This window comes from Triturus cristatus, chromosome 9, assembly GCF_964204655.1.
Source record: "Triturus cristatus chromosome 9, aTriCri1.1, whole genome shotgun sequence".
In the NCBI taxonomy this organism is placed as follows: Eukaryota; Metazoa; Chordata; class Amphibia; order Caudata; family Salamandridae; genus Triturus; species Triturus cristatus.
This window is the reverse complement of record NC_140592.1, coordinates 945,644,400-945,667,513: the sequence shown is the minus strand read 5'-3', so window position 1 is coordinate 945,667,513 and position 23,114 is coordinate 945,644,400. Positions and strand designations below refer to the sequence as shown.

The window sequence follows — 23,114 nt, the reverse complement described above, 5'->3', positions numbered from 1 at the left end:
TGATAGGTATTTATTAAAGGATTTCAAACATGAACTTAGAAATGCTCTTGCCACCTTCCCCTGACAACGGTGCCACCAGTGAACTAAAAGGCAAGTTAGTTGTTATGTGCACCCAGCCTGTGAATGTGGGCTAGATTCTTTTAATACATGGGGTAATATTATAGTATATTAAAATCACATACAAGGGAAGTTTTTGCACAGTGCTTATCCTGTGCTAGGGTATTTGAAGGTTGTCTCGCACGTGATAATGGAGGAAAAGGAGACACAGTGAAATAAAATATCTGCCTAGGACCATGCAACTTGGTCAAGCAGGAAAGCCGGGTTAATCCCAGGTTTTCTGGCTTCACATCATAACATATCAAAGACAAATTCAACAGTTATACCATGTAGTTAATCAACACACTTTGGTGAACTTCACTCCCCACACACTCATCTACTTAATTAAAATGAAATCTACCATTTCAACCATTAAATCACTTGCATGTACATTTTCACTATTGTATGCATTTTGTTGAAACATCTATTGAGAAATTTCCTTTTTTACCCCACAATTGCAGAAGTCCATGTTAAGAGCCAAACAACGTTCTAAGTGTGTCATAAGGCTTTTCGACCCTTATGAGTAATCTGCTGCTATGTTTGAGCCATCACATTTTGCCTTGCACCCTTGCTTATACTTTCACCTTCAGTTTTTGTTATCCTCCTGAAAATTCTTTACTTCTGTTGCATTATGAGCTGAATTTCACACCAGGATGTTTCTGGAATGACAGTCTCTTTTGTGCATTGCCACAAGCAGTACACATTATCAATCGGCCCCATATTTAGTCAGTGCCTGTAAATGCACAATTAGCGGCCAACATGAGCAAACAAGCCACATACGCTGCTCCATCTTCCCCAACTAGCTAGTATATTCAATCAAAGGTGAGTCTTTCCACTATTATACTCATTATTGTGTCAAAGTAGTTCTTCATGCATCTCCTAACTTCAGTGTATTCTTCCCAACCCTTCCCCACCTAGTCACTTCTTTCAATTGGTGTACTATAATGAAAATCTGTTTTACCTCCACCCATAAGGCTTTATAAAGTAAGACTTATTTCTCTACTGGGGTGAATTTTTGCCATTTATAGTGATTAAGTATATCTTACAATCTTTATAAAAACATAGCTGACGAGAAGCACCCTGCATAATCACCAAATACTGATATTGGTTTCCAACTGTTTGAATAATGCACAATATCTACTGAACTATTCTATATAGACAAGTTTATATCCCGTTAAGTAGCGTGAGTTGAGGTATTTTCTGTTCAATTCCCCATAGTGTTGGCAATGAGAGAACATAAAACTGTACAGTTTCTAACTTCCTTTCTCCAAATAAGGTCACTGGAAGAAAATATGTCAACTAGAAGGCAGTTAAACCCCAGACCAGCAAGTGGAATTAGAGACACGGGCGAGCTTCACCTAGAGGACGACACACCTATCAAGTTCCAATCACATCAAACAGGATCAGTGCATGGCCAAAATGGGCACCAGGTTTTCCTTGTGGATGCTGAAAACCATCCAACTCTCCACACAGCATGACTATGGCCGAATCAGTAGATGGGCATGGAACCTGGATGTGTACTCTAGTCAAAGGTGACTCACAAATGTTCCTGAACCTAAATAACAAAACCCCATGATGGCGCCCAATTTTTGACAGACTGTGAGAGATTTTTACCTTCTGTGTATACAAATGTACCACACATATGTCAAGGAGACTTCAGTATCACTATAGACCCTGAGAATGAGAGATTTGCAGCTCACACATTCTCAACATCCAAAGCACACGAAGCAAAGAAATCTAGGATTCAAAATAAATTCTTAGTCACCACTTGGAATTTCAAATTCTTCTTGCACCCACACAAACCATATAGTTGGTGTGAAATGCCATACTCCATGGTAAGCAATTATTGCATTGACCAAATTCTTGTTTCTGATCATGCAATCATTTATGTCTCAGTGAATTTAAGTCAGGTAGCACCACTGTATACAAAGTAGTGTTGAAATTCACAATACCCAACAACTGCACACAATTGAAAAATATTTTTGCTTTACAAAATATGAATTATAGGAAATTAGACCCTCAACTACATTTTATACATAGTAGTTAAGAGCTCTTTGAAAAGTAGGCTGATAAATGGGCAAATTAAAACAACTGGATTAACTTAAATGAATTATATTCTAAAATTACATAGAAGCAAGGGTGCACATTAACTCAGCCAGTCCCCTCTACTGATTTGTAAACTGGCCCAATTTGAATATGTGTGTTTAAGAATGAAGCGGGGATATCCCAGGACACTAATAAAGCAAACAGATTCTTATTATGAAAACAAAAATAGCAAAATTCAAAACAATAAGTGATATGGATCACAACATATCCACATTGCACTATCAACGTATCTGTCTTCCTCCCACGTTACAGAAATCTATATTCCCCGAAAACTACAAAAACAGAATACATCCATAGCTTGACAGCATAGTAAGTCCTATAATTAACTGTCGTGGCACGTTGCAATACTTATAACAATGCACGGCCACCTATGAACGTTGTGTATTACCCAATCTATAACATTAAAATAGTCACTTCTCAGACTATAACAGAAGATATATTTAAACAAGGCCAGAGTTGTCGTTTTTCCAGAACCACAGAAAGATTCTGAGCTAGTTGCTGACGATTGCCATATTTATGCAAAGATACTAGTCAAGCTACTTACAAGAATGCCACTGGCTCCAATTCATCGGAGTTGAGTAGACTTCGTAAAGAGAAGACTGCAGGGTGATAACATTAGGTTCCTATGTCATATATAACTTGCAAAAGATATGCAAGGGCCAGCCACAGCTGTGATCCCAGGTGCCAAAAAGGTACCTGAAAAAGTCACATGGAAATTCATGAGAAATGTTCTAGAGTGGCTTGGTTTCAAGAAATCCTTTGCACAGATAACAAATGGTGCAATACAGTGCATCGGAAGCAAATATATTTGTAAATCTGTAAATTTCTCCAAAGACATTGTTCTTCAAACTGATCACATTAAGGGCACAAGAACATACACATGCAAGTGAAGAGGCAAACATGGTTCTGTTTCTTCAAACCTGCAGTCCTCCTTTCCTGAGCTCCTAAACCTGCTGGACATTAGCAGAAGAGCTTGGATATGCAATGAGAAATACAAAATCTGAAAAAATGTCCATCAACGGTAGTAGCTTTGAAATCGCAAGTCGAAAGATATGCCTAAAACAGCAGAAAAGACCACTCAAGACCTTGGTAGAACTTATTACAGAGATGACCATGTCAAAACTTACCTGCAGAGTCTTTGACTTAGCCCAATAAAATATAGTAGTAATCTTTGTAGCATACAACTCAGCACCATGATACAACATGAAGAAACTGAATAACCCATCAAAATAGTGGGATCTAGAGTAAGCTACTACTGATCCTAAAAATGGCAACTTCAATTTGTCCAGCCATCCACATTCAATGAAACATCTTACTACAGGACACATGGTAGGGCCTTTCAAGATTTTTTTTTAAAAAGTGTTGATAAAACTAAGTATGCATAGGTAGCAACCTTAAGAGGGAACAACACAATACTGCAAGTGCTACTACTAATTAACCTTGCTATATTAACATAGCACCTAATACCCCAGGTTACTTAGTGCTGGTCTTAAAAAAATAAACAACCAACACACTGGACCCAGTAGCAGACTTCGGGAATACGCACTCATGAAGGGCCAGCATAATGGCAAAGGGGGCTGCAAACAAGTCAATTACACAATAGAGAGTTTCTCCAATACATTGAGTAGGTGCAACAAACTGACAATTTTGATGACGGCACCATGAATCACAGATCGTCAGGAAGCATCTACTGAATTAGGTCACTGTTCAGCTTACCGGTGGCATATATTTAAGGTTTTAAAACCGGCTTCAGGAAGAGTATCGGAGTTACTCTGGGATGACCACTTAGGTCTGCAAGTTACCAAGGAAGAATGGGGAAAGGTATAGTCTGTTTAAAAAACTCTTGCACAACTATACAGCTCACTCAAACCATGGTTCACATTTGCCATAATAAGTTCTAGACCACAAAGAAGCCATACCAACATCATCTGTCACATACAGAAGAATTCTGGACTTTAAAGGAAAAAGGGCAACCAAGTACTCCAGCGGGCTGACAATCCAACAGCCAACGAACCAATACCACTCTTTTCCTCAGCAGATTTACTAATCAGCAATGTCACACCAGGCTACAAAAGTTTACACATTAAAAAAGGTAGCAATAGCTGCGCTGTGGTGTGTCTCTAAAAGTGAATGTGTGTGGCCTGTAATGCGGTGAGGAGATAAACACAATCCACATTGTGGACTATGATATATTATGATGTGATGAAATATATGGCAACCCTAAAAAGCACTGTACAACAGGAACACAGAAGAAATAAGCGTTAGCAACATAAAATCAAGAGGAAGAAAACCAACGAAGGGGCATAACTTGAGTTACGCACAATTATATAGAATTGTACTGGAATATGACTAGCATGAATAGTTTCATGTTTTACTTCCGTTACAACGTGTTACATCCTCTCACCTCCTATCAATTAAATAAAGAACCACAAATAAAATAAACACAACTTTGACTTTTAGAACTATTTTATTTCAGTATGACATCAACACAGCAATAACATGTTTGATAGTCGGCGAATTTAAGGGCATTTCTATATTTCCATTTTGTTAACTCTGCCAGGGGACTGGTGCCATTACTCATCATGCATACATAGATTTACACTTATTTTCATTTTAGTGTTGTGATATTTCTACTAAATCTTTAAATTAACCAATAAAATAATATGAACTCAACCTTTAGAAGTGCTATGGCATTTGCTTTATTCTACATTCATCATCCCTTAGTCAGGTACATCAGCCTTACTGCTGTTGATGTTTTCACAGTGTCTAAGATCAGAGGTGTCTGGCGTAGTTCTAGTCAAGCCATGTGTTCAGGATATCTGTATATGATACATTTTCACACATATGCTCTAACTGGAACTCATTAGTTAGCCATAATGTAGAAAATGTGTCATTATTTAGCCCACACAGACCCAAGTTAGAAAACCATGATTTGGCTGTATTCAAGTTTTCCAACGCAAGCTCTCGGCCATTCGTACCAAAAGGGAAGTCTCATATACTCCCTTTGTGATAATGCCAACTCAATAGATAGTATCCCAAAATAGTATTCCTTTTCTTTGGTTAAAAATATACATATCAAGGATATAAAACTGGGACTCGGCTTCTGTTTTTATCATATGCGACAAAAAGGTTCATCTTAGTGTACCACGCAAGGTGGGTAGGAGCTTGTGAATATTTTCAGTGTGTGATTGGAAACTAAATAGTGCATATCACATATACACACTTCATGAGCTTCCAGAAAGACCTTCCAATGTGACATCGAGAAGTTTCTGAATAACACTTGAGTGAGCATCATAAAATGGCAACCCGTCGACTTCCATTCCAAGAGTTCCAGTTTTTCCACTTCGGACGCCATGTCTTACAAGTATGCTCAGCATCTTATCTTCCTGTGCAGAAAGTAATTTTGAAAGCAATTATTGACCAAAGATAGTGAACAAACCAAAACTGAAATTAATTAAACAATATTAACATCAACCAATTTAATAGGGTTTATTTCATGAATCTCAGAGGAACTGAATACTAAGGGGTCGATTATGATGTAGGGCGGATCGCCATCGCCTGCATGGCGGTGGCGATCCGCCGTACATCATACCTCGCCCGCCTCCCATTTCTCCCCCACCACATTATGATGGCAGTTGGACCGCGGAGGACGGAAAGACCTTCTGCCGCTTTTCCGCCCAGTCGATATATATATATATATACATACACACATACACCCATTCACATATTTTTAATATATATAAACAATATATATTGGGTTTGAACCAAGATAATTTATTGTTATATAGAATAGATGACAACTTTTTGGACACTTCCATACCCCAACTCTGAGGGGTTGGCAGCAGTACAGTGGAAATTACTAAAGTCAGATGACCAAATCCGAGGAGAATTACATCCATATGGATGCTAACTGGAATACAGGTCTAATTATATATCTCCGATCTATAGATTATATTTAACTCATTTAGCAGGGAACACGAGAAGCCCTTGAAAAGATTATAGAGGATTTAAGTCATAACAATGTCAACATCAAATTTAGCCATGACATCAATCCCTCAAAAAACAGTTATCAGGACGTTCAAACTGAAATAGATTTGAAAGAAATACAAACTAAGATGTTCTTGAAATCCACAGACAAGAATTATCTATTACCAAAACAGAACTAGGCACGTATATGCACACGCTTTGGGAGTGTAGGAAAATCCAACGATACTGGAGTCGGGTACCAGGGGAACCAAATAAAGTCCTAGGGACGCACCTAGAGCTGGAACCGCAATATGTAAATGTAAATCCGAATTTGTAAAGCGCAAACTACTCACGCTTACGGGTCTCAAGGCGCTAGGGGCCGTAGTGGAAATTAAGTGAGCTATTGCCCAGAGTCACATGGTGCTGAGCTGAGCTGCTGCCGGAGCCGGGGATCGAACCGTGAACCCTGTGCTCCAAAGTCAGCTGCCCTGGCCGCTGCACCATATGCCCTATTGGGCATTTCTACTGAAATAGACCTGCCGCGCTACCAACTTCTTCTATACAACTTAGGACTCGTAGTGGCCAAGAGAAATATTGCTCGCCAATGGGGAGTCCCAGACCCGTCCACGCTTACTGAGTGGAGGGCACATATGGATCTCTACATGGTAGCGGAAAAAAGTGACCTATCAGACGAGAGGATGCCCCTGAAAGTTTCATAAGATCTGGAGTCCTTGGATACAATTTTATGGGCTCACTGTAGAGGGGGGAAGATAACGAAAACTCCGTTATGAGGCACGGTCCAGGAATCGAAGAGGGATGAAACACCTCGCCCCTTTACCCTCCCTTTCCCTCATTTCTTTAGTTAGGGGGGGCCCTGTGCCCTTCGTATCCTAACCAGGGTTGAATCATTAAAGTTGGCTTTCGATAAAGATATGCCGAAGAAACATCAGCTCATTGTAATGGACAGAAGGTTAATGTTATGTAATGTTCTGCTACTATTGTTGTATGGATGTCTGACTTGTATCTATGCATTGCTGATTCTTGGCAATCTATATGATGCATACAACTATATTAATAAAAACAGTTTAAAAAAGAAAGAATACTCCATTAAATTTTCAGAGCTGCCACCCTCCCACGTTAAAAAATCTTCCTGGCTCATAAATCACCCAGTTTAAGAGAATCACTCCAATAGCAACTTGTAGAAAAAATACTTCATGTAATACTGTGAATTGCCAAAGTGGGCTTTTATATATTGGGAAAACGCACAGAAAAAAGCAAATTAAGACTTATTGAACAAAATAGCTTGAAATCATATTTGTTGCAGAAGACAAGGACGGCAGAAATAAATTACTACAAAAGCAAAAGCAAATCTTTCGGATAAGAAAATTGGAAACATTATAATCTAAGGGTCTTAATGAAAAAATAGCGATATCTTGCTTTTTATGATTCAGTACATCAAACTGATTATTTAGACAGAATTAATTCTGAATTTATTGATTAGATGGTCTTTCTATTCTTTATTGAGAATGTTTCAAAAGAGACAAAACAGACATCTGCTATACTTTATACGTTCATAAAATGACCAGCAATTTCCAATGACATAGGTTGGTTGATTCAACTGAATAATTTTGTTCGCTCACAGCAGTACTTAATTTCTTCGTATTAGTAGTTAATTTGCTTTTGTCCTCCAGGAATATATATTTGTAGAACTTGTCCACAAACATTTTTTGAAGCCTCCACTAAAGATGGTGACAATTTTGTAACTGTGCAAACACAAGGAGACGATGGACGGAGCGCTGAAACTCTTTGCTGTTTCCGGTCCAGGGAGGACATGGCTTGGCAGTTCCGGCTGGACTGTACCCATAAGGCACAGGGTCAGACTGATTTGCATATAGCTGTGTCTGAACTGGGGTGGCGAAGTGAGCTAAAGAACGATGATGGATTCAACCCTGATCTGTGACTGGAGGTGAGTGTTGGAAAAGTTTCAGCGCTCCGTCCCTCATCTCCTTGTGTTTACTTAATTTTGTAACTGTAACATTGACACCAGTGTTTGTCTCTATATGATACGCCTAGAGACCGCTGATAGGACAGAGTTCATAGTTTTGAAAGCGACAATTGCTGCTCTGTGTCTGGGATGCTGAGCACAACTTCCTAACCTACGCACCAGAGACATGCACTAGACACAAATGATGTAGACACGTTAGTTTGAAGCACTTCCCTGAGCAAAAACTACTTCTGTGCAAATTTGAGATTACAGAATCCTGGCTGCTTCTCTGTTTTGCAGTTTTTTGTTCTAAACCTTATAAATATTCACAAGTTCCTTTAATTTAAAGAGTTAGAATTAAGGCACTTTGGGAACAAGTTGGTTATGGGCGATATAAATATATTAACCACATGTTTTTCGTGCATGCCATTCTTGTTGCGTGATTTTTCTCCCGCACCCAAGCAGGTATACTTAGATCATGCTTACAGTGCCTGATGTCAGTAATGCGCAAATGGTATTTGCCTTGTTCATGGGCGATTGATGGTGCAACCATCACAGACTTTGTCATGAGAGATTATTCTTTCTAAAGCATCAAAGACACATGTGGTATTTTCAAATATGCCTCTACCATAATCAAAAGGTCCATATGCTTGTAATCAGGTGATTCCTGCATATGGATAGGTACATTTGGTTAGCAGACAACACAGCACACGTTGAATGGCTGTTTACATTGTTCGCTATGTTCGAACTCACATTATCCCATTTAATCAAACCCTTTTTAATGTGATTGTACACTGCAGTGGTCAGGCGGAGGGAATATCTCACAAAAAAGAATGAGATTCTTGCTTGCCTTCCTCGATCCATGTGGACTGACAGATTATTATTTACAGATGAATTCATGAGGAAAATATACCCCTGATGAAGGACATTACTAGCTGAAATGCATAGGGGCACCTATGGGATGAAATGTTGACACCTTTCTGAATCATTGAAGACATTGGACTAAAGGAACAGCTAGGTTTTGTTCATATCAAGTGAATGGAATTCAGATATATAAAATTAAAGGGACAAGATACATCAATAACAGCTACAAGCATGAGTACTTTTTTTCTGAGCACGATTCATTGAAGTTTGGCAATAAAAGGATCACGCTCATAGTAGCCAATAGAGCAGTGTGCAGAGGTAGTACAACCCACCTGTACTATTTGTTAGGTGAGAAGTATAAAGGATTTACAATGTTTGCATCCCAGGAGAGAGGATATTTCTCTGCAGCACGTATGAAAGTTTACAACTTTAGTATACACTTAGAATTATTCTGGTTTAAAATTGGAGTTCATTTTTGGAACCCAAGTTTCCCAATTATTCTCCCTATTGTCACATATGTGGGGGCTATATCGAAGGCACAAACCCGTGCAAAAGGGTGCTCTTAACTTGGCAGTGTGCTTTGCAACGGTCAACATGTTGGTGCTAACCTACTTGACTACCCTATAAGATTCCAAGCATAAAAGTAGCATTTCAGACAGAGCTATAAATGTTAATGTATAATATACTACCCAATACTCATTAGTGATGCTGTCACTGGAGATTTGTGGAGCATGGCCAGAGCTGCACAGCTGGCTTCCACATGATTGTCTAAGATGTGCCTGTTAAGAAGCTTTGCAGAGCCTGCTCAGTTAGCAAAGCAATTAGCAGGCTCTGCTCAATTTCCTTTGATCAGAAAAATATACGAAAAAAAAATCAAATAAAGGCAAAAAAATAATTAAAAAAGCAAAATGCTGTAACAGATCACCCTAATCCCGAAAAGCTCCATTGTTTTCCACCTGAAACAGAGTGCAATTCAAATTGGCAAACCAGGAACAAAAATTCATCCATCTAGGGTTCCCTGTGGAAGTAATTACTAATTCAATCGACTCTGAAGAAAGAAAAATTGTTCAAAACAATCTTTCAGAAGGCTTGACAGTGTCACTTGTAACTACTGCATTAACATTCCTGGTCATTTAAGGACACATCTAAAACCTTTAAAATATATTTTGTCTACATTATGCGATTACTGCAGTGAACAAGTCCATACGTTTACAGTGTACACATGGAAATGCTTCCTCTATTGATGCTATATTTCATATTTATCAGTTCATTCCAATTATGGGGGCCGTATACAGGCATGGAAGAGTACATAAAAGAGTTGTACTGTAGTATTCTTTTATATAACATAAAATGAACGTATATTTGTAAAGCAAAGTTCACCCGGAAGGGTATCTTGCCGCTGAATAACAAATGTTTATTGTATACTTTTACATGCTTTTGTGAACTGGCCTCAAAATATGTAAAATGGGAATACTTGAATACAATTTTTACAAATAGAGAGCACTATGTCCCAATTGAAATGTTACTACTAGGGAGTTGATTGTTTCAGGGAGGATTCACAGAGGCATTTAAGATTTTGTAACAGCGTACTCCTTTAGTACTGATTCCCGAAACGCATAAATGCTTTTGTGTTTCAACCACATGGGGTTCCTATTGTACAGCATAAAGTTATTTTATGAAATTGTTCCCCCTATAAAATGCATCGCCAAAATGAAAAAATAAAAAATAACACATTTGTATAATAGCAAAAAACGTTTCCAGAAGACAAAAAATGTATGTCCGGGCATCCATTACCTTGCTGATAGAGGGGAGGGCTTTTCTCCAGACCGCTTCCTGTGACGAACTTGGGAATCCGACAGCTTTTCTGAGGTAGCGCTCATGCATCTCACAGGTGTTTAAGAGATATAACCCACAGGCTACAGCATATCCGCCCCAGTTAGAGACACCTATAAAGTAAAAATTACATATGATAGTAATAATTTGCTGCCTTTGTAGCCATAAACATAACAGGTCTTACTATTATGCAGAACTTAATAGTACTATTGTGGAGCAACCTCTGGAGGATTAAGGACTGCTGGATTCTCTTGACTTCTGTGTATATTGTTCATACTCACTAAAATAATACAAAAAAGGAAGAAGCTGCAAAATAGTATGCACCTTTAGTCTGGTAAACATTTGAGAAATAGCCCACAAACATTATCTGGTTAAAGGAAAAATAATACATTTGCATCAAGGTGTGGAAAAAGTACAAGGGATGCATTTCAACTGAAAAAAGCTAAAATATCTGTTAAAAATACAAAGTAATAAAATGAAAACCCAGGGATATTTCTCGGTTTCACAGACAAACATGTACACATAAAAAAAATAATGCTTTTTCGAGACTAATTGAGAGTGGTATATTATTTGGAATGGTTTATAGTTAGGGCTCCCGGTTTAATGGTATTTTTTCTTTTTTAATTTTGATCTGTATTTATCCATATTTATTTTTCGGTCATCTTATTAGTATTTATCCATGTTTATTCTGTGTTTTGAGAATAAACAGAGTCTCAAAATAGAATATTTCCACATTTATTTAACTGATAAAAATGCACTCATACTTTGATGCCTGTCGAGTTTTAGCAAATTAAGTAGCCAAATATAATAAAACATTCCACTCACATGTAAATACAGCATTATATACAAATATATGTTAACCAATGCCTGTTTTAAGGAATTCTGATCCTGTTTTTTCAACTCCCCATGCTTTATATCTGCTCACCTGTTGGCCTGGAATTTATGAAGGACAGCATGGAGAGTCACTCCCAAGAAGTACAATTTTCTGTATTTTTCAACTATCAAAAATAGAACACAGACAGAAAAGACATTGTTTTCTGTCTGTATTTATCTGTAAAAATCTGTAAAAACTAAAAACCGGGAGCCTTATTTAAGTTTGGACTAAACATCAGGACCAGAAACGTTATGTGTCAACATTGTTAACCACTAAACCTTTACTCAAATACTACACCGTAAGAGAAAGTTAAAGCAAGGATTGGTAATTCTGTCCAGGAGAGACATGTCTTTTCTATGATAATTTAAGCAAGAACTAGGTCTGCGTGAGCTGCCCCCTTCATTTTCATTTAAATAGTTCACTATTTCTTATTCAGTTGACTATTGTGTAAAAAAAGAAAAAGATTTAAAAAAATAAGTTAAAGGGCCCATGATATTTATCAGAAAGCCACTACGGCTTGCACCACCTACAAGCCTCCTAGCGCTACCAAATACCAGTAATCAATCCCACCTACTAACCATTACTCCCACAAATGTTACAATTTGGACTATACTGGGTAAGTCCAAGCTATAAGAATGTCCTGAGCATGTTGGTATTAATATCATTTTTAATTGTATATGAATTTTTAAACAGTCAGCACATATGCGCTTACAAATAGATATATAGTGCCACCATGGGGTGAGATTTCACAAATATGTGCCTATGTTAAAAAAAAAATAAGTGCAGCTGCTGAGCACCACTGGCACAAATTAGGCACTGCATTTTACCCAATCTCATTCGCGCGCTAGCAACAGATCCAAGTTACTAGAAGGTTACAATAAAAGCAAATACAAGTCACACAGGCTACACCACTCATACACTTGTATTCCAAAGCCCCCAAATGAGTTTCCAATATTCATGGTGTTAACATGGCGTCTTCAAGGTGATGCAGTACCAAATCTAATGACATACTCATGTGGAAAGAATTTTGCAATTTAGAATTTCAAACAGCAGTACATGGAAAGCCAGTTTATTCAGTACTGCTGAGGAATTTACAACCACAATCTATTAACAATGTATCTAGCCTTACACTGATTTACCAACATAAATATACTAACACATTTTAAGGACCTAGTTGTCTTGAACAATACATAAACTTTGGGCTTCTCTTATTCAATGTTAACAGAAGAGTTGACCCCCCACCCAACCCTGGTCTAGTACACTATACATTGTGGTTGTGCTCTCCTTCCAGACTTTGGTCAACCTTGTTCTGAAGTTCTGTCTGAAAAGAGTTGATTGCAAGACCCACACGGGTCATCAACTCCAACACTTTCATGTGGAGTTAAACTTTTGCATGATCCATTGTTGCATTTGTGTCCCTCTACCCTGACAATGATGATTCTGATCATTGCATCATGAGTCACAGACTGATGATACCTGGTGGTGGAGAATCTTTCTCTGGAATGTTATTATTTTTAATGTGTTGGATAAGAAATTGTGAGTAGAGTTTCTAGATTTGATCCGAGAAATGTCATTTACGGATTGCAAGTTAGCCATGATTTATTGATGCTCATTGTGAAATCGAACTGATACAAACAACTGTATTGCCTAGGTGGTATTTCGATAACAATAAACATCAAAGGTTTCCCTCCTGAGATGTGCTGCCATAAGACACGATTTCTATTGACAAAACCCTTTGATGCGAACTTTACTTCCAATCCAAAACACCAAACTGGTTATGTTTTGCAACTGCTATCAATCTTTTGCAGGTCTGTTTCTAACAGAATCTGAATGCATTGTGTTTTAGAACTATCATTTTCATGATGCTGCCTTCCTGCGTCAGTGAAAAGCACTGTGTAGAGTTGTCATCTTGAAATTTTGAGATTCAAGTCCTCAGTTGATTGGTCAGATATCCAGAAAAGGTCCTGTCTGGGTGTTGCATTCTTTTTTGGACTAAGGACGTTAGTGAAGTACATAGTCTGTGGACTGCTCTGCCACTGGAAACTCTATTTTGACAGAGAAGCTTGTATCCCTTCCAATGTAGTGGCACACGTTCTCGGATTCTCTTGTTAAATGTAGTGGTTTCTTTTCAAACGAAATGCAGTAACCATTGGTTACTGTTTCCATCACCCATTTGTCTGACAAAATCTTTTGCACTTCATGTGGAAAAAATCATTGCCATCCACTAACCCATGTGCAGTGGTTGAGGAGAGAAGTTCTCAGGCCAAAATTTGGTTTGGGTGGTAGTTCACTTCATGCATCATCTCTAACTCTCTGTCTCCACCTCTCTTCGACCTTCAAATTATGAAGGTTGTGGCCGCAGCCACTCTCTGCAGTGGTTAGATGGTAGTGCATCGAACCAGACATATCGGCCTGTGTCCATACGTTCGCCTGGGTGGATGTTGGCTTTGTAACTGCTCCAGGTACACTGGTAGAGCCTGAATTGGTCCGGCTGTCTTGGTCTCTTACTTCATCGTACCCAGGAGATATCAACCTTCTTTTTCAAAGATGAAGCTTCATTAAAAGGGTTATTTTGCAATAACCCCTGAACTTCTGAGCATATGCCATAAGCCCCTAAGAAGGTAGCCTTTGTAGCACTAAAGTGGTGTTACTTTGACTGGATGATGTTTCTGCAACATCTAAATGTGCACCAAAGGAGTCTATGGTGACAGGGAGCCTCTGTTAATGTATATGCTAAATAGCACACCCTTGGAAATCCTTGTGATGTTGCTAGCTTTAGGGATGGTAACCTTGGCACAGGTTAAATGGTTTTGAGAGATGTCTGCTGCGAGGTAATGAAGATATATCACAAGTGTCTTCAAAATATTCTTCATCAATTTCTGACATGTCCTTTTCGATACACAAGAGAGACAGAACCATAATAAAACTGCATGACATAGATGGGTCAACATAACTGTCGGATTTTGGCCCAGCATGTTCTATCAAAATTACACTTGTTTTCGTTGTGGTCCACTGGAAACACTTACAAATAGGGAGTTTGCTAATCTGTGGGAACCTTTTCAATAACCCTATGATGAAAAAGTGGTGAACGCCTTGAAAATCATCCAAAAACATAATCTCAATAAGACCTATCTGTGTAGTGAAACTCGAAAGCTGATCACTGAAATCTGTGATAGATGTGTTCAGTGAGAAAGTCACATCTCCTCTCTCCTAAGGTGTGACCCAATGAAGGAAAAACAATAAAGATGACACAAATGCCTGAGGCATTGTAGAACACCAGTGAATGTCATTGGGGACTTCCAAGACATGCCAACTATCCATGACCACATTTTACAAAGTTTAACTTCGGACCCAAGAAATACATGGCAAGATTATGCACAGCATGTGAATCTATAACTGATGGAGGCTGAAAAAGAATGGTCTTTGTAGCATCATTCACCTGGATTATTGCACGAGTCTGCTCTTTACACATATTTCAGACTCACCAGTAGTGATCGCAAAATCAGCAGCCACATCACAAGCAATAACATCTCCCCCAGCGATGTGCTTCTTCACGGCATCCTTCACTTTGCCCATGCCAAGCTCGTTCCCTCCGTCGCCAATGCCTTAATGAAGGGAAAGGATGAAAATTTGAGGTTATGAGAGTATGGACAATAGAATGTACACATTTTTACACCATTGCATTTCAACTTTAGAAGAGTCTCTCGACATCAGACAATAGCAAACAAGTTCCTTTACTTTTGCCCACAACCTGTTCCTTTAAGATTAATCTGGTTTTCAGTGCCCAGAATATGAAATGAATTGTCTCGTCCTATCCATACTGTTGTTGGACTTGGGTAATAATGACGCTCTAAGATCGTTTCTAAATAGAATGAGTGCGGGTGTGAAGATGGCCTCTGTGTGGAAAGGACTATATTCTGGGTGGACTTATCTGGGTGTAGGCTTGAGAGGCTGAGGGCGCAGAGTAGGTTATGTTAAAATATTTCTAAAGCGCATGGCTGCCCCAGCAACGGGGCGTCCCAGCACTAACTGTGTGGTAGAGTGGGATGGGAGAGGCAGCTTAGTGATCAAAGAATAGCCAAGTCTTCACAGCCCTTCTAAAAACCCAGTGGCCAGAGATGCTACGGGTAGGAAAAGGTATGGAGTTCCAAAGGGCAGGCGCCAATGCCTTGAACGAGCGACCCCCCGCTCTGGCTTGCATGCCCCAGGCACTCGGGACAGATGGAGATCCTCTGAGTGCAAAGCACAGACAGGTGGGTAAGAGAGACAGATATCACTCAGAGGCCCGAAAAAATCTTGTGGCTGATGCAAAGAGTTTTAAAGTGGATTCTCTGTTCTATTGGCAGCCAGTGTAGCGGGCTCTGCAGAGTACTCGACAGGACTGTTTGGCAGAAGCTGCATGTCCAGTCAGTGAAGAAACCATCAAATAAACAAACAACAAATGATAATTGGTGATGTTTTGAAAATTCATCAATAGCTTAGGTGGAGTACAGGCAAGGGCTGGTTATAGAGCAAAGCAACACTAGGCGGCCACTTCGGGCACCACCAGCAGGGAATCCCAGGCTGCTTGGATGGGAGGCTGCAAAATGTGCCTTTACAAGCTTTGCAAAAATGCTGCCCATGGGCATCCACAATAAACACAACTGGCTGAAAATAAGGCAAGTCCTATTTTATTATGTTGTCCATGCCCATACACTTCCACAAAGCTGCCGGGGTCACCCTTTTAAGTTAGCTGCCATGGTCACAGGGGGTTGAACTTGCTTATGAATTGAGGTTGAGGGGCAGGAGGGGGCCAGGGTGTCACTGTGGGTAACTCACAGATCTCCAGCACGTCTTAGATTAAAGGTACTGTGTGTTACAGTTCCGTCTAATTAAAGAGATCTTATTCCTGGCAGTGTCTTATCCTGTTCTCCACTACCGACCGAATTCAATAATCTCGGAGGTGAACATTTTGTAATAAGTGGTGTGGCTGAAGCCCAGGACGCAGGATCTGTGCCACTCACATATGCATGTGTGTTTACTGCCCCACAGCTCACCAAAGGTCAACAAAATGGAAACATTTTCTTCAACCTTCCCTGGACAGTAATATTTCGAAGTAGTAAGGCAAATCTATATTTTGATTCCCCCGTGTCTTCTAAGTGCGAGACCAGCAGGCCTGTACAGGTTTTCAATGGGTTTGGGGTGCACAAATGATAAACTGAACACTGGCCAGGCTGTCGATTAGTAAGAAATTCGAACATACATGTTGTTTTAGTGCTCGTGTCTGTGTGTTGCAAATACAAAACACCATAAAGGAATATATCGTTGGGGAACAGACTTCAGTCACCCTCACTAGCTGAATGGAAGATCACATAGGCCTTAGGGGTTCTCCACTCGTCGGTTCGCTCTCCCTTTCATTGCTGCTAATTTGCTCATTTTCACAACTTACAGCCCTCATACCCGCACTTTAAACAGATGTTATGTTAATATTTAATTGTGTTCCCTACCGCCTGCATTAAAGTTGCTTGCTGGGGTTGTTGGGTCAAGACCACTTCCTGGCTGCCCGTGGTGCCGCTGAGAGATGCCATTTTGGTAGTTGGCCCTCCAGTTCTTTGGTACACTGGGATATTGAGGCGCACGCTGCACGGACGCGCAGCGCCCTAGGGGTTCTCCACTCGTCGGTTCGCTCTCCCTTTCATTGCTGCTAATTTGCTCATTTGCACGACTTCCAGCCCTCATACTCGCATTTTAAAAATTGTAAACGGATGTTTTGTTAATATTTCATTGTGTTCCCTACCGCCTGCATTAAAGTTGCTTGCTGGGGTTGTTGGGTCAAGACCACTTCCTGGCTGCCCGTGGTGCCGCTGAGAGACGCCATTTTGGTAGTTGGCGCTCTAGTTCTTTGGCACATGGGAATATTTAAATGCACGCTGCACGGACGCGCGCAGCGGGCGCGCTGCTGGTGCGCTGCTGGTGCACCAATGGCGTGCCTAAGGCAAGCCCATCTGCGTCCCGGAGGCAGCCAGCACCAGCCACGGGCTGCCATGCTTGCAGTTGGGATGTGGGTGAGGGACCAAAAGATGCTTGTACTGCGTGCAGTTTTAAACTGGGACGGGGGCTCGCTTCTCTGGTTATCAATGGTCTCCCTCTTGGCCAATCGGTCAAGGACCCTCCTATTCTGGCAGCCATGATTAATGCTCGCTCGCTTAGGAAACATCATGCCGACGTGTTTGAACTCCTGGAGGACAACTCACTTGATCTGTTGTTCTTGACTGAGACCTGGCTTGACTCTTCTTCAGATCCAATTGTCTCTTTTGCCATTCCAGTGGGCTATAAGATCTCTAGAGCCAACCGCCCGCAGGGGAGAGAGGGCGGTGTGACTATTAATTATAAGAACAAGTGGGATCTTCGCTTAGGGGACACTACTGCTTGGGGAGGCTGCGAGGCGCTTGATTTTAGCGTCTGCTTTTCAGCACACTTTACCCTGGGTGGCTCCTTGATCTATAGGCCCCGTGGCCCGGTGTTTTTTTTTTCTTTGGGCCTCTGGGTACGCTATGATCTCCAGGGCGGTAAGATTTTCCCACTATATGGTTTTGGGTGATTTTAATATCCATTTGGATCCAGCAGACACCAAGGAGGTGCATGACCTGTTGGACTTACTTCATCTGGCGCAACTTGATCAGCATGTCAGCCTTCCCACTCATCAGGCCGGCCACATACTTGACCCCATTTGTACCAACTTTCCCATTGCTCAAGTCTGGTTCGCCATCGGATCCATGTTCTGCTCTTCACCTGGGACAAAGATGCCGGCTCTGTTTCATTGGTCCAACACTGCTTAGCCTCTATCTTTAAATGGCTGGCGGATGCACAACTCAAGTGTAATGAACAGAAGTCTGAGATCTTGTTCTATTCTATACTATAGTTTTGGTGGAGCGCAAACAGCTGCCCCAGCAATGAGGCGTCCCGGCGCTAAGAACCAAGATCCTGGCCTGAGCGGAAAAGGGATAAAAAGGGACATTACGGGAGAGGGAATAGATAAGTTTTTACTGCTTTCCGGAACGCTGGTAGGCTTTCTATGGTGCGGATGTGTTGCGGAAGCTCATTCCAAAGTTTGGCTCCAAGAAACCTGAAGGAGCGGCCGCCCATGCGGCAGAGTTTTATGCGCGGGACGCATAGAAGGTTTTGGTTAGAAGATCTTAGGTTCCGTGACGGCGCATAGGGAGTGAGAAGTGGTCGTAGCAGAGGGGGGGTATCGAGTTTGAGGATTTTGAAGGTCATGATGAGGGTCTTGAATTTAATTCTGGAATCAACGGGTAGCCAGTGTAGTTTTTTGATGGTAGCTCTGGCTGAGCACCTGCGGGGGAGGCCGACCAGAGTTCTAGCCGCAGAGTTTTGCACACGTTGGAGTCGTGCTACCTCACTTTTGTTGGCACCAAGAAGGAGTACATTGGCGTAGTCAAGACGCGAGAGGATGGTGGCTTGAATAATAAGTTGGCGAGTTTTGGCGTCGAAAAAGCCTAGTATGTGGCTGAGGCTCCTCAGCAGGCCAATACAGGTGCCAGCAACTTTTGTGGTGTGGGCCTGAAAGTTGTTTGAGGCATCCATCCAAACGCCTAGATTTTTCACTAGGGATTTGGGAGAGGGGATGGTGCCTAGGGAGGACGGCCACCAGTGCTCATTCCAGAGGCTGGTGTTTTTGCCAAGGAGTAGCACCTCTGTTTTACCAGCGTTGAGTTGTAGACAGTTCATTGTCATCCATTGGGCAACCGCGGAGAGGCCGTTTTTGAAGCTAGAGGAAGAGTTAGAAGGACCTTCTGAAAGAGCGATGGCCAGCTGTGTGTCGTCGGCATACGACACTAATGTCAGGCCCCACTCTTTGGCCACTGCCGCCAGAGGCTGGACATAGAGATTAAAAAGGGATGGGCTCAACGCAGAGCCCTGCAGAACTCCCTGTGCAATGGGATGGGGTTTGGATAAGAAGGGAGGGGCAGAGACTCGAAAGGATCTGTTTTCGAGAAATGATCGGAACCAATCCAAAGCATGGCCAGATACTCCAAAAGTCTCCAAACGATTGAGAAGGATGTCATGGGATATCGTGTCAAAGGCCGCGCTGAGGTCCAGAAGAATCAGCGCAGCACTTTGACCGGCGTCTAAAATCGTTCGGAGGTGCTCTGTGGTGGCCAGGAGAGCAGACTCAGTACTATGGCCTGGTCTGAACCCGTTTTGAGATGGGTCCAGAATTATGTTTTTGACCATGTGCTGGGATAGAGTACTGTTCACATGCGCTTCAGCGAGTTTAGACAGCCATGGGAGCAGGGAGATCGGTCGAAAATTCTCCGGTTTTGATGGGTGTAGGGTGGGTTTCTTGATGATGGGTGAAACCCACGCTTGCTTCCAGGCAGATGGAACACACGCTGAAGTGAAGGAGAGGTTCAGATTAGAGGTAAGTGCCGGTAGGAAGAAGTTGAGTGACTCTAAGAATTGAGCCGGGTGCATGGGGTCAGCCGGGGAACCAGATTTGACTTTTTTGCATAGTTTGATGAGGTTATCACCGGAGATTTCCGGGATGTAAGTCAGGGTAGAGTAGTTGGGGGGAGGAGAAGGGCTGCTGGTAGGGCTAGGGGAGTGCTGAGGAAAAGAAGTATAGATTTTCTGTACCTTGTCGACAAAGAACCTAGCAAGATCTTCGCATTGTTGCGCGGAGGAGATATTAGGGAGGGGGGATTTGCTGCTCTGAAGTTCTTGCACAAGTTTAAAGACTTCTTTAGCAGGGGTGGGACTAGATTTGATTTTGTCAGCATAGAAAGCAGTCCGCGCAGCACGAATGGCTTTGTGGTACGTCTTTTGTAGAAGTAGGTAGTTTGATTTTTCTTCCATGTTATATTCCCTTCGCCAAAGGCGTTCCGCCCTTTTGCAATCTTTGCGTAAGGTTTTGAGGGTATCGTTGTACCAGGGGTTGGATGGAGAATTACGTCCTTTTGACCATTTTGCTGGAATGAGGATATCTAGCCCTCCCGTGATCTACTCATGAAACGCACTATAGCTGGCGTTGATGTCCGAATTGGTGTCATGGTGGAATTCCCCTAGGGTGGTGTGGAGGTCATTGCGAGACAATTTGTGCCATGGTCTTTTTAGACGACGGGTCGAGGCGGTATTGTGCCTGCTTTTATTGACCCGAATGGCCAATTTAATGAGGAAGTGATCAGTCCATACCATCGGTAAGGGTGACTCTGAAGTAAGTTTTTCCAAGTTTGAGAAAACTGGGTCTAGGATGTGGCCAGCTAGGTGCGTTGGAGTGGAAATAACAGAATAAAGTTGCAGTGCGGAGAGATCCGCGAAGAGGTTTTTGATCGTAGCGTCGTTTAGCAGGTCAAAGTGAAGATTGAGATCTCCTAGAATCGTAAAGTTTGAATTTTTTGTGATTAAAGAGGTTGTTGTCTCAAGGAGAGCCTCAATAAATTTTAAAGCGGGGCCAGGCGCGCGATAGATGGAGAGACCCGACACAGTGAAATTGGGATTTATGGTGATTTTAAAGTGGGCGCTTTCACAGTCTGGCATTTCTTCCTTGGCGAATGAGCAAGAAAACATTTTCTTGTAGATTATAGCGATACCGCCTCCTCTTCCATCTCTATTAATGGTCGACATAAGGTAGTCGTCTGGTAACGTAAGGTTGGGAATGGTAGAGGTGCCATCCCGTAACCATGTTTCACAGAGGAAGAGGATGTCAGGGTTTTCTTCCGGAATGAGGGTATTGACCTCAAGGTGGTGTTTGGCTAGCGACCTCACGTTGAGGTGAAGGATCGTGATGGAGGTGGTGTTATCAGGTTCTAGTAGCTGTCGAATAGAATGGGGGTTAGCGGTAGTAAAATCGCAGGTTTGACATTGTAGGCAAGTGAGACCAGGCCTACCTGTAATGTTAGCACAGGACCGTCCAGGGTTCCAGGCAAGTAGTTGCTCTTTATCGTAGTGGAGGGGTGGTGACGGAGAAAGGCCAGGGGGACTGGCGAGAGGCGATGACTTGGCGAGGACGGGCGAAGACGGGCTTGCCTTTGGCGCGCCTTCGGCGCGCAAACGGCGCGCCCGCTGCGCCCGTCCGCTGCGCGTACGGTACTGACACATCCCTTATGGGAAGGGAGGAAGGAGGGCGTGGCCTCCAAGGGGGCGTGGCTTGTCAGCACGCCGGCAATGGCGCCGAGGTAGTTTTCGTGAGTCCGCTGACAGCGCAGGGCAGCTGTGCGGTGTGCTTTTAGGACCGAGTCCCGTGAAGCCTAGGTGAGTAAGAGCTTTTAAAATCAGCAAGTTATTCAGTGACACAAAATTTTGTCAAATCAAATTAGCGTCTAACTCCCGGCTTTCCGCCTCAGGAGGTTCGAAGGTTCTGGCAGGTGAGCGCTATGGATCAGCGTTATGTACCTGCTCGGAAGGGGGCGTGGCCTCCAAGGGGGCGTGGCCTGTCAGCACGCCGGCAATGGCGCCGAGGTAGTTTTCGTGAGTCCGCTGACAGCGCAGGGCAGCTGTGCGGTGTGCTTTTAGGACCGAGTCCCGTGAAGCCTAGGTGAGTAAGAGCTTATAAAATCAGCAAGTTATTCAGTGACACAAAATTTTGTAAAATCAAATTAGCGTCTAACTCCCGGCTTTCCGCCTCAGGAGGTTCGAAGGTTCTGGCAGGTGAGCGCTATGGATCAGCGTTATTTACCTGCTCGGAAGGGGGCGTGGCCTCCAAGGGGGCGTGGCCGGTCAGCACGCCGGCAATGGCGCCGAGGTAGTTTTCGTGAGTCCGCTGACAGCGCAGGGCAGCTGTGCGGTGTGCTTTTAGGACCGAGTCCCGTGAAGCCTAGGTGAGTAAGAGCTTATAAAATCAGCAAGTTATTCAGTGACACAAAATTTTGTAAAATCAAATTAGCGTCTAACTCCCGGCTTTCCGCCTCAGGAGGTTCGAAGGTTCTGGCAGGTGAGCGCTATGGATCAGCGTTATGTACCTGCTCGGAAGGGGGAGTGGCCTCCAAGGGGGCGTGGCCTGTCAGCACGCCGGCAATGGCGCCGAGGTAGTTTTCGTGAGCCCGCTGACAGCGCAGGGCAGCTGTGCGGTGTGCTTTTAGGACCGAGTCCCGTGAATCCTAGGTGAGTAAGAGCTTATAAAATCAGCAAGTTATTCAGTGACACAAAATTTTGTAAAATCAAATTAGCGTCTAACTCCTGGCTTTCCGCCTCAGGAGGTTCGAAGGTTCTGTTGTTTGGCAAATTCCCTCCCAATTTCTGAGAGCAGCTGTGGCCGCCCAACCTTCCACTGCCCTCTTCCACAGGGAAGCCCGTCAAAAATGTGGGGGTTTGGTTCGATGAGAGTCTCTCCTTTTTGACGCACATTAAGAAGCTGGCCGGGTGCTGCTTTGGCCTTCTTAAAACGCTTAGAAT

General features: G+C 42.4%; 1 protein-coding gene across 6 annotated transcripts in view; it reads right to left on the bottom strand.

Moving 5' to 3' along the window:
* Nucleotides 1-4,650: 4,650 nt before the first annotated feature.
* The window catches only part of DGLUCY (D-glutamate cyclase), a 257,725-nt gene continuing 239,261 nt past the window's right edge, over nucleotides 4,651-23,114 (bottom strand). For all 6 annotated transcript variants that reach the window (XM_085626535.1, XM_085626533.1, XM_085626534.1 and 3 more), the window contains 3 exons: nucleotides 15,209-15,328; nucleotides 10,811-10,962; nucleotides 4,651-5,588 (listed from right to left, as the gene is read on the bottom strand). In XM_085626535.1, coding sequence (XP_085482661.1) covers nucleotides 5,427-5,588; nucleotides 10,811-10,962; nucleotides 15,209-15,328 — 434 coding nt within the window. In that variant the 3' untranslated portion in view covers nucleotides 4,651-5,426. The remainder of the gene's footprint in view (nucleotides 5,589-10,810; nucleotides 10,963-15,208; nucleotides 15,329-23,114) is intronic.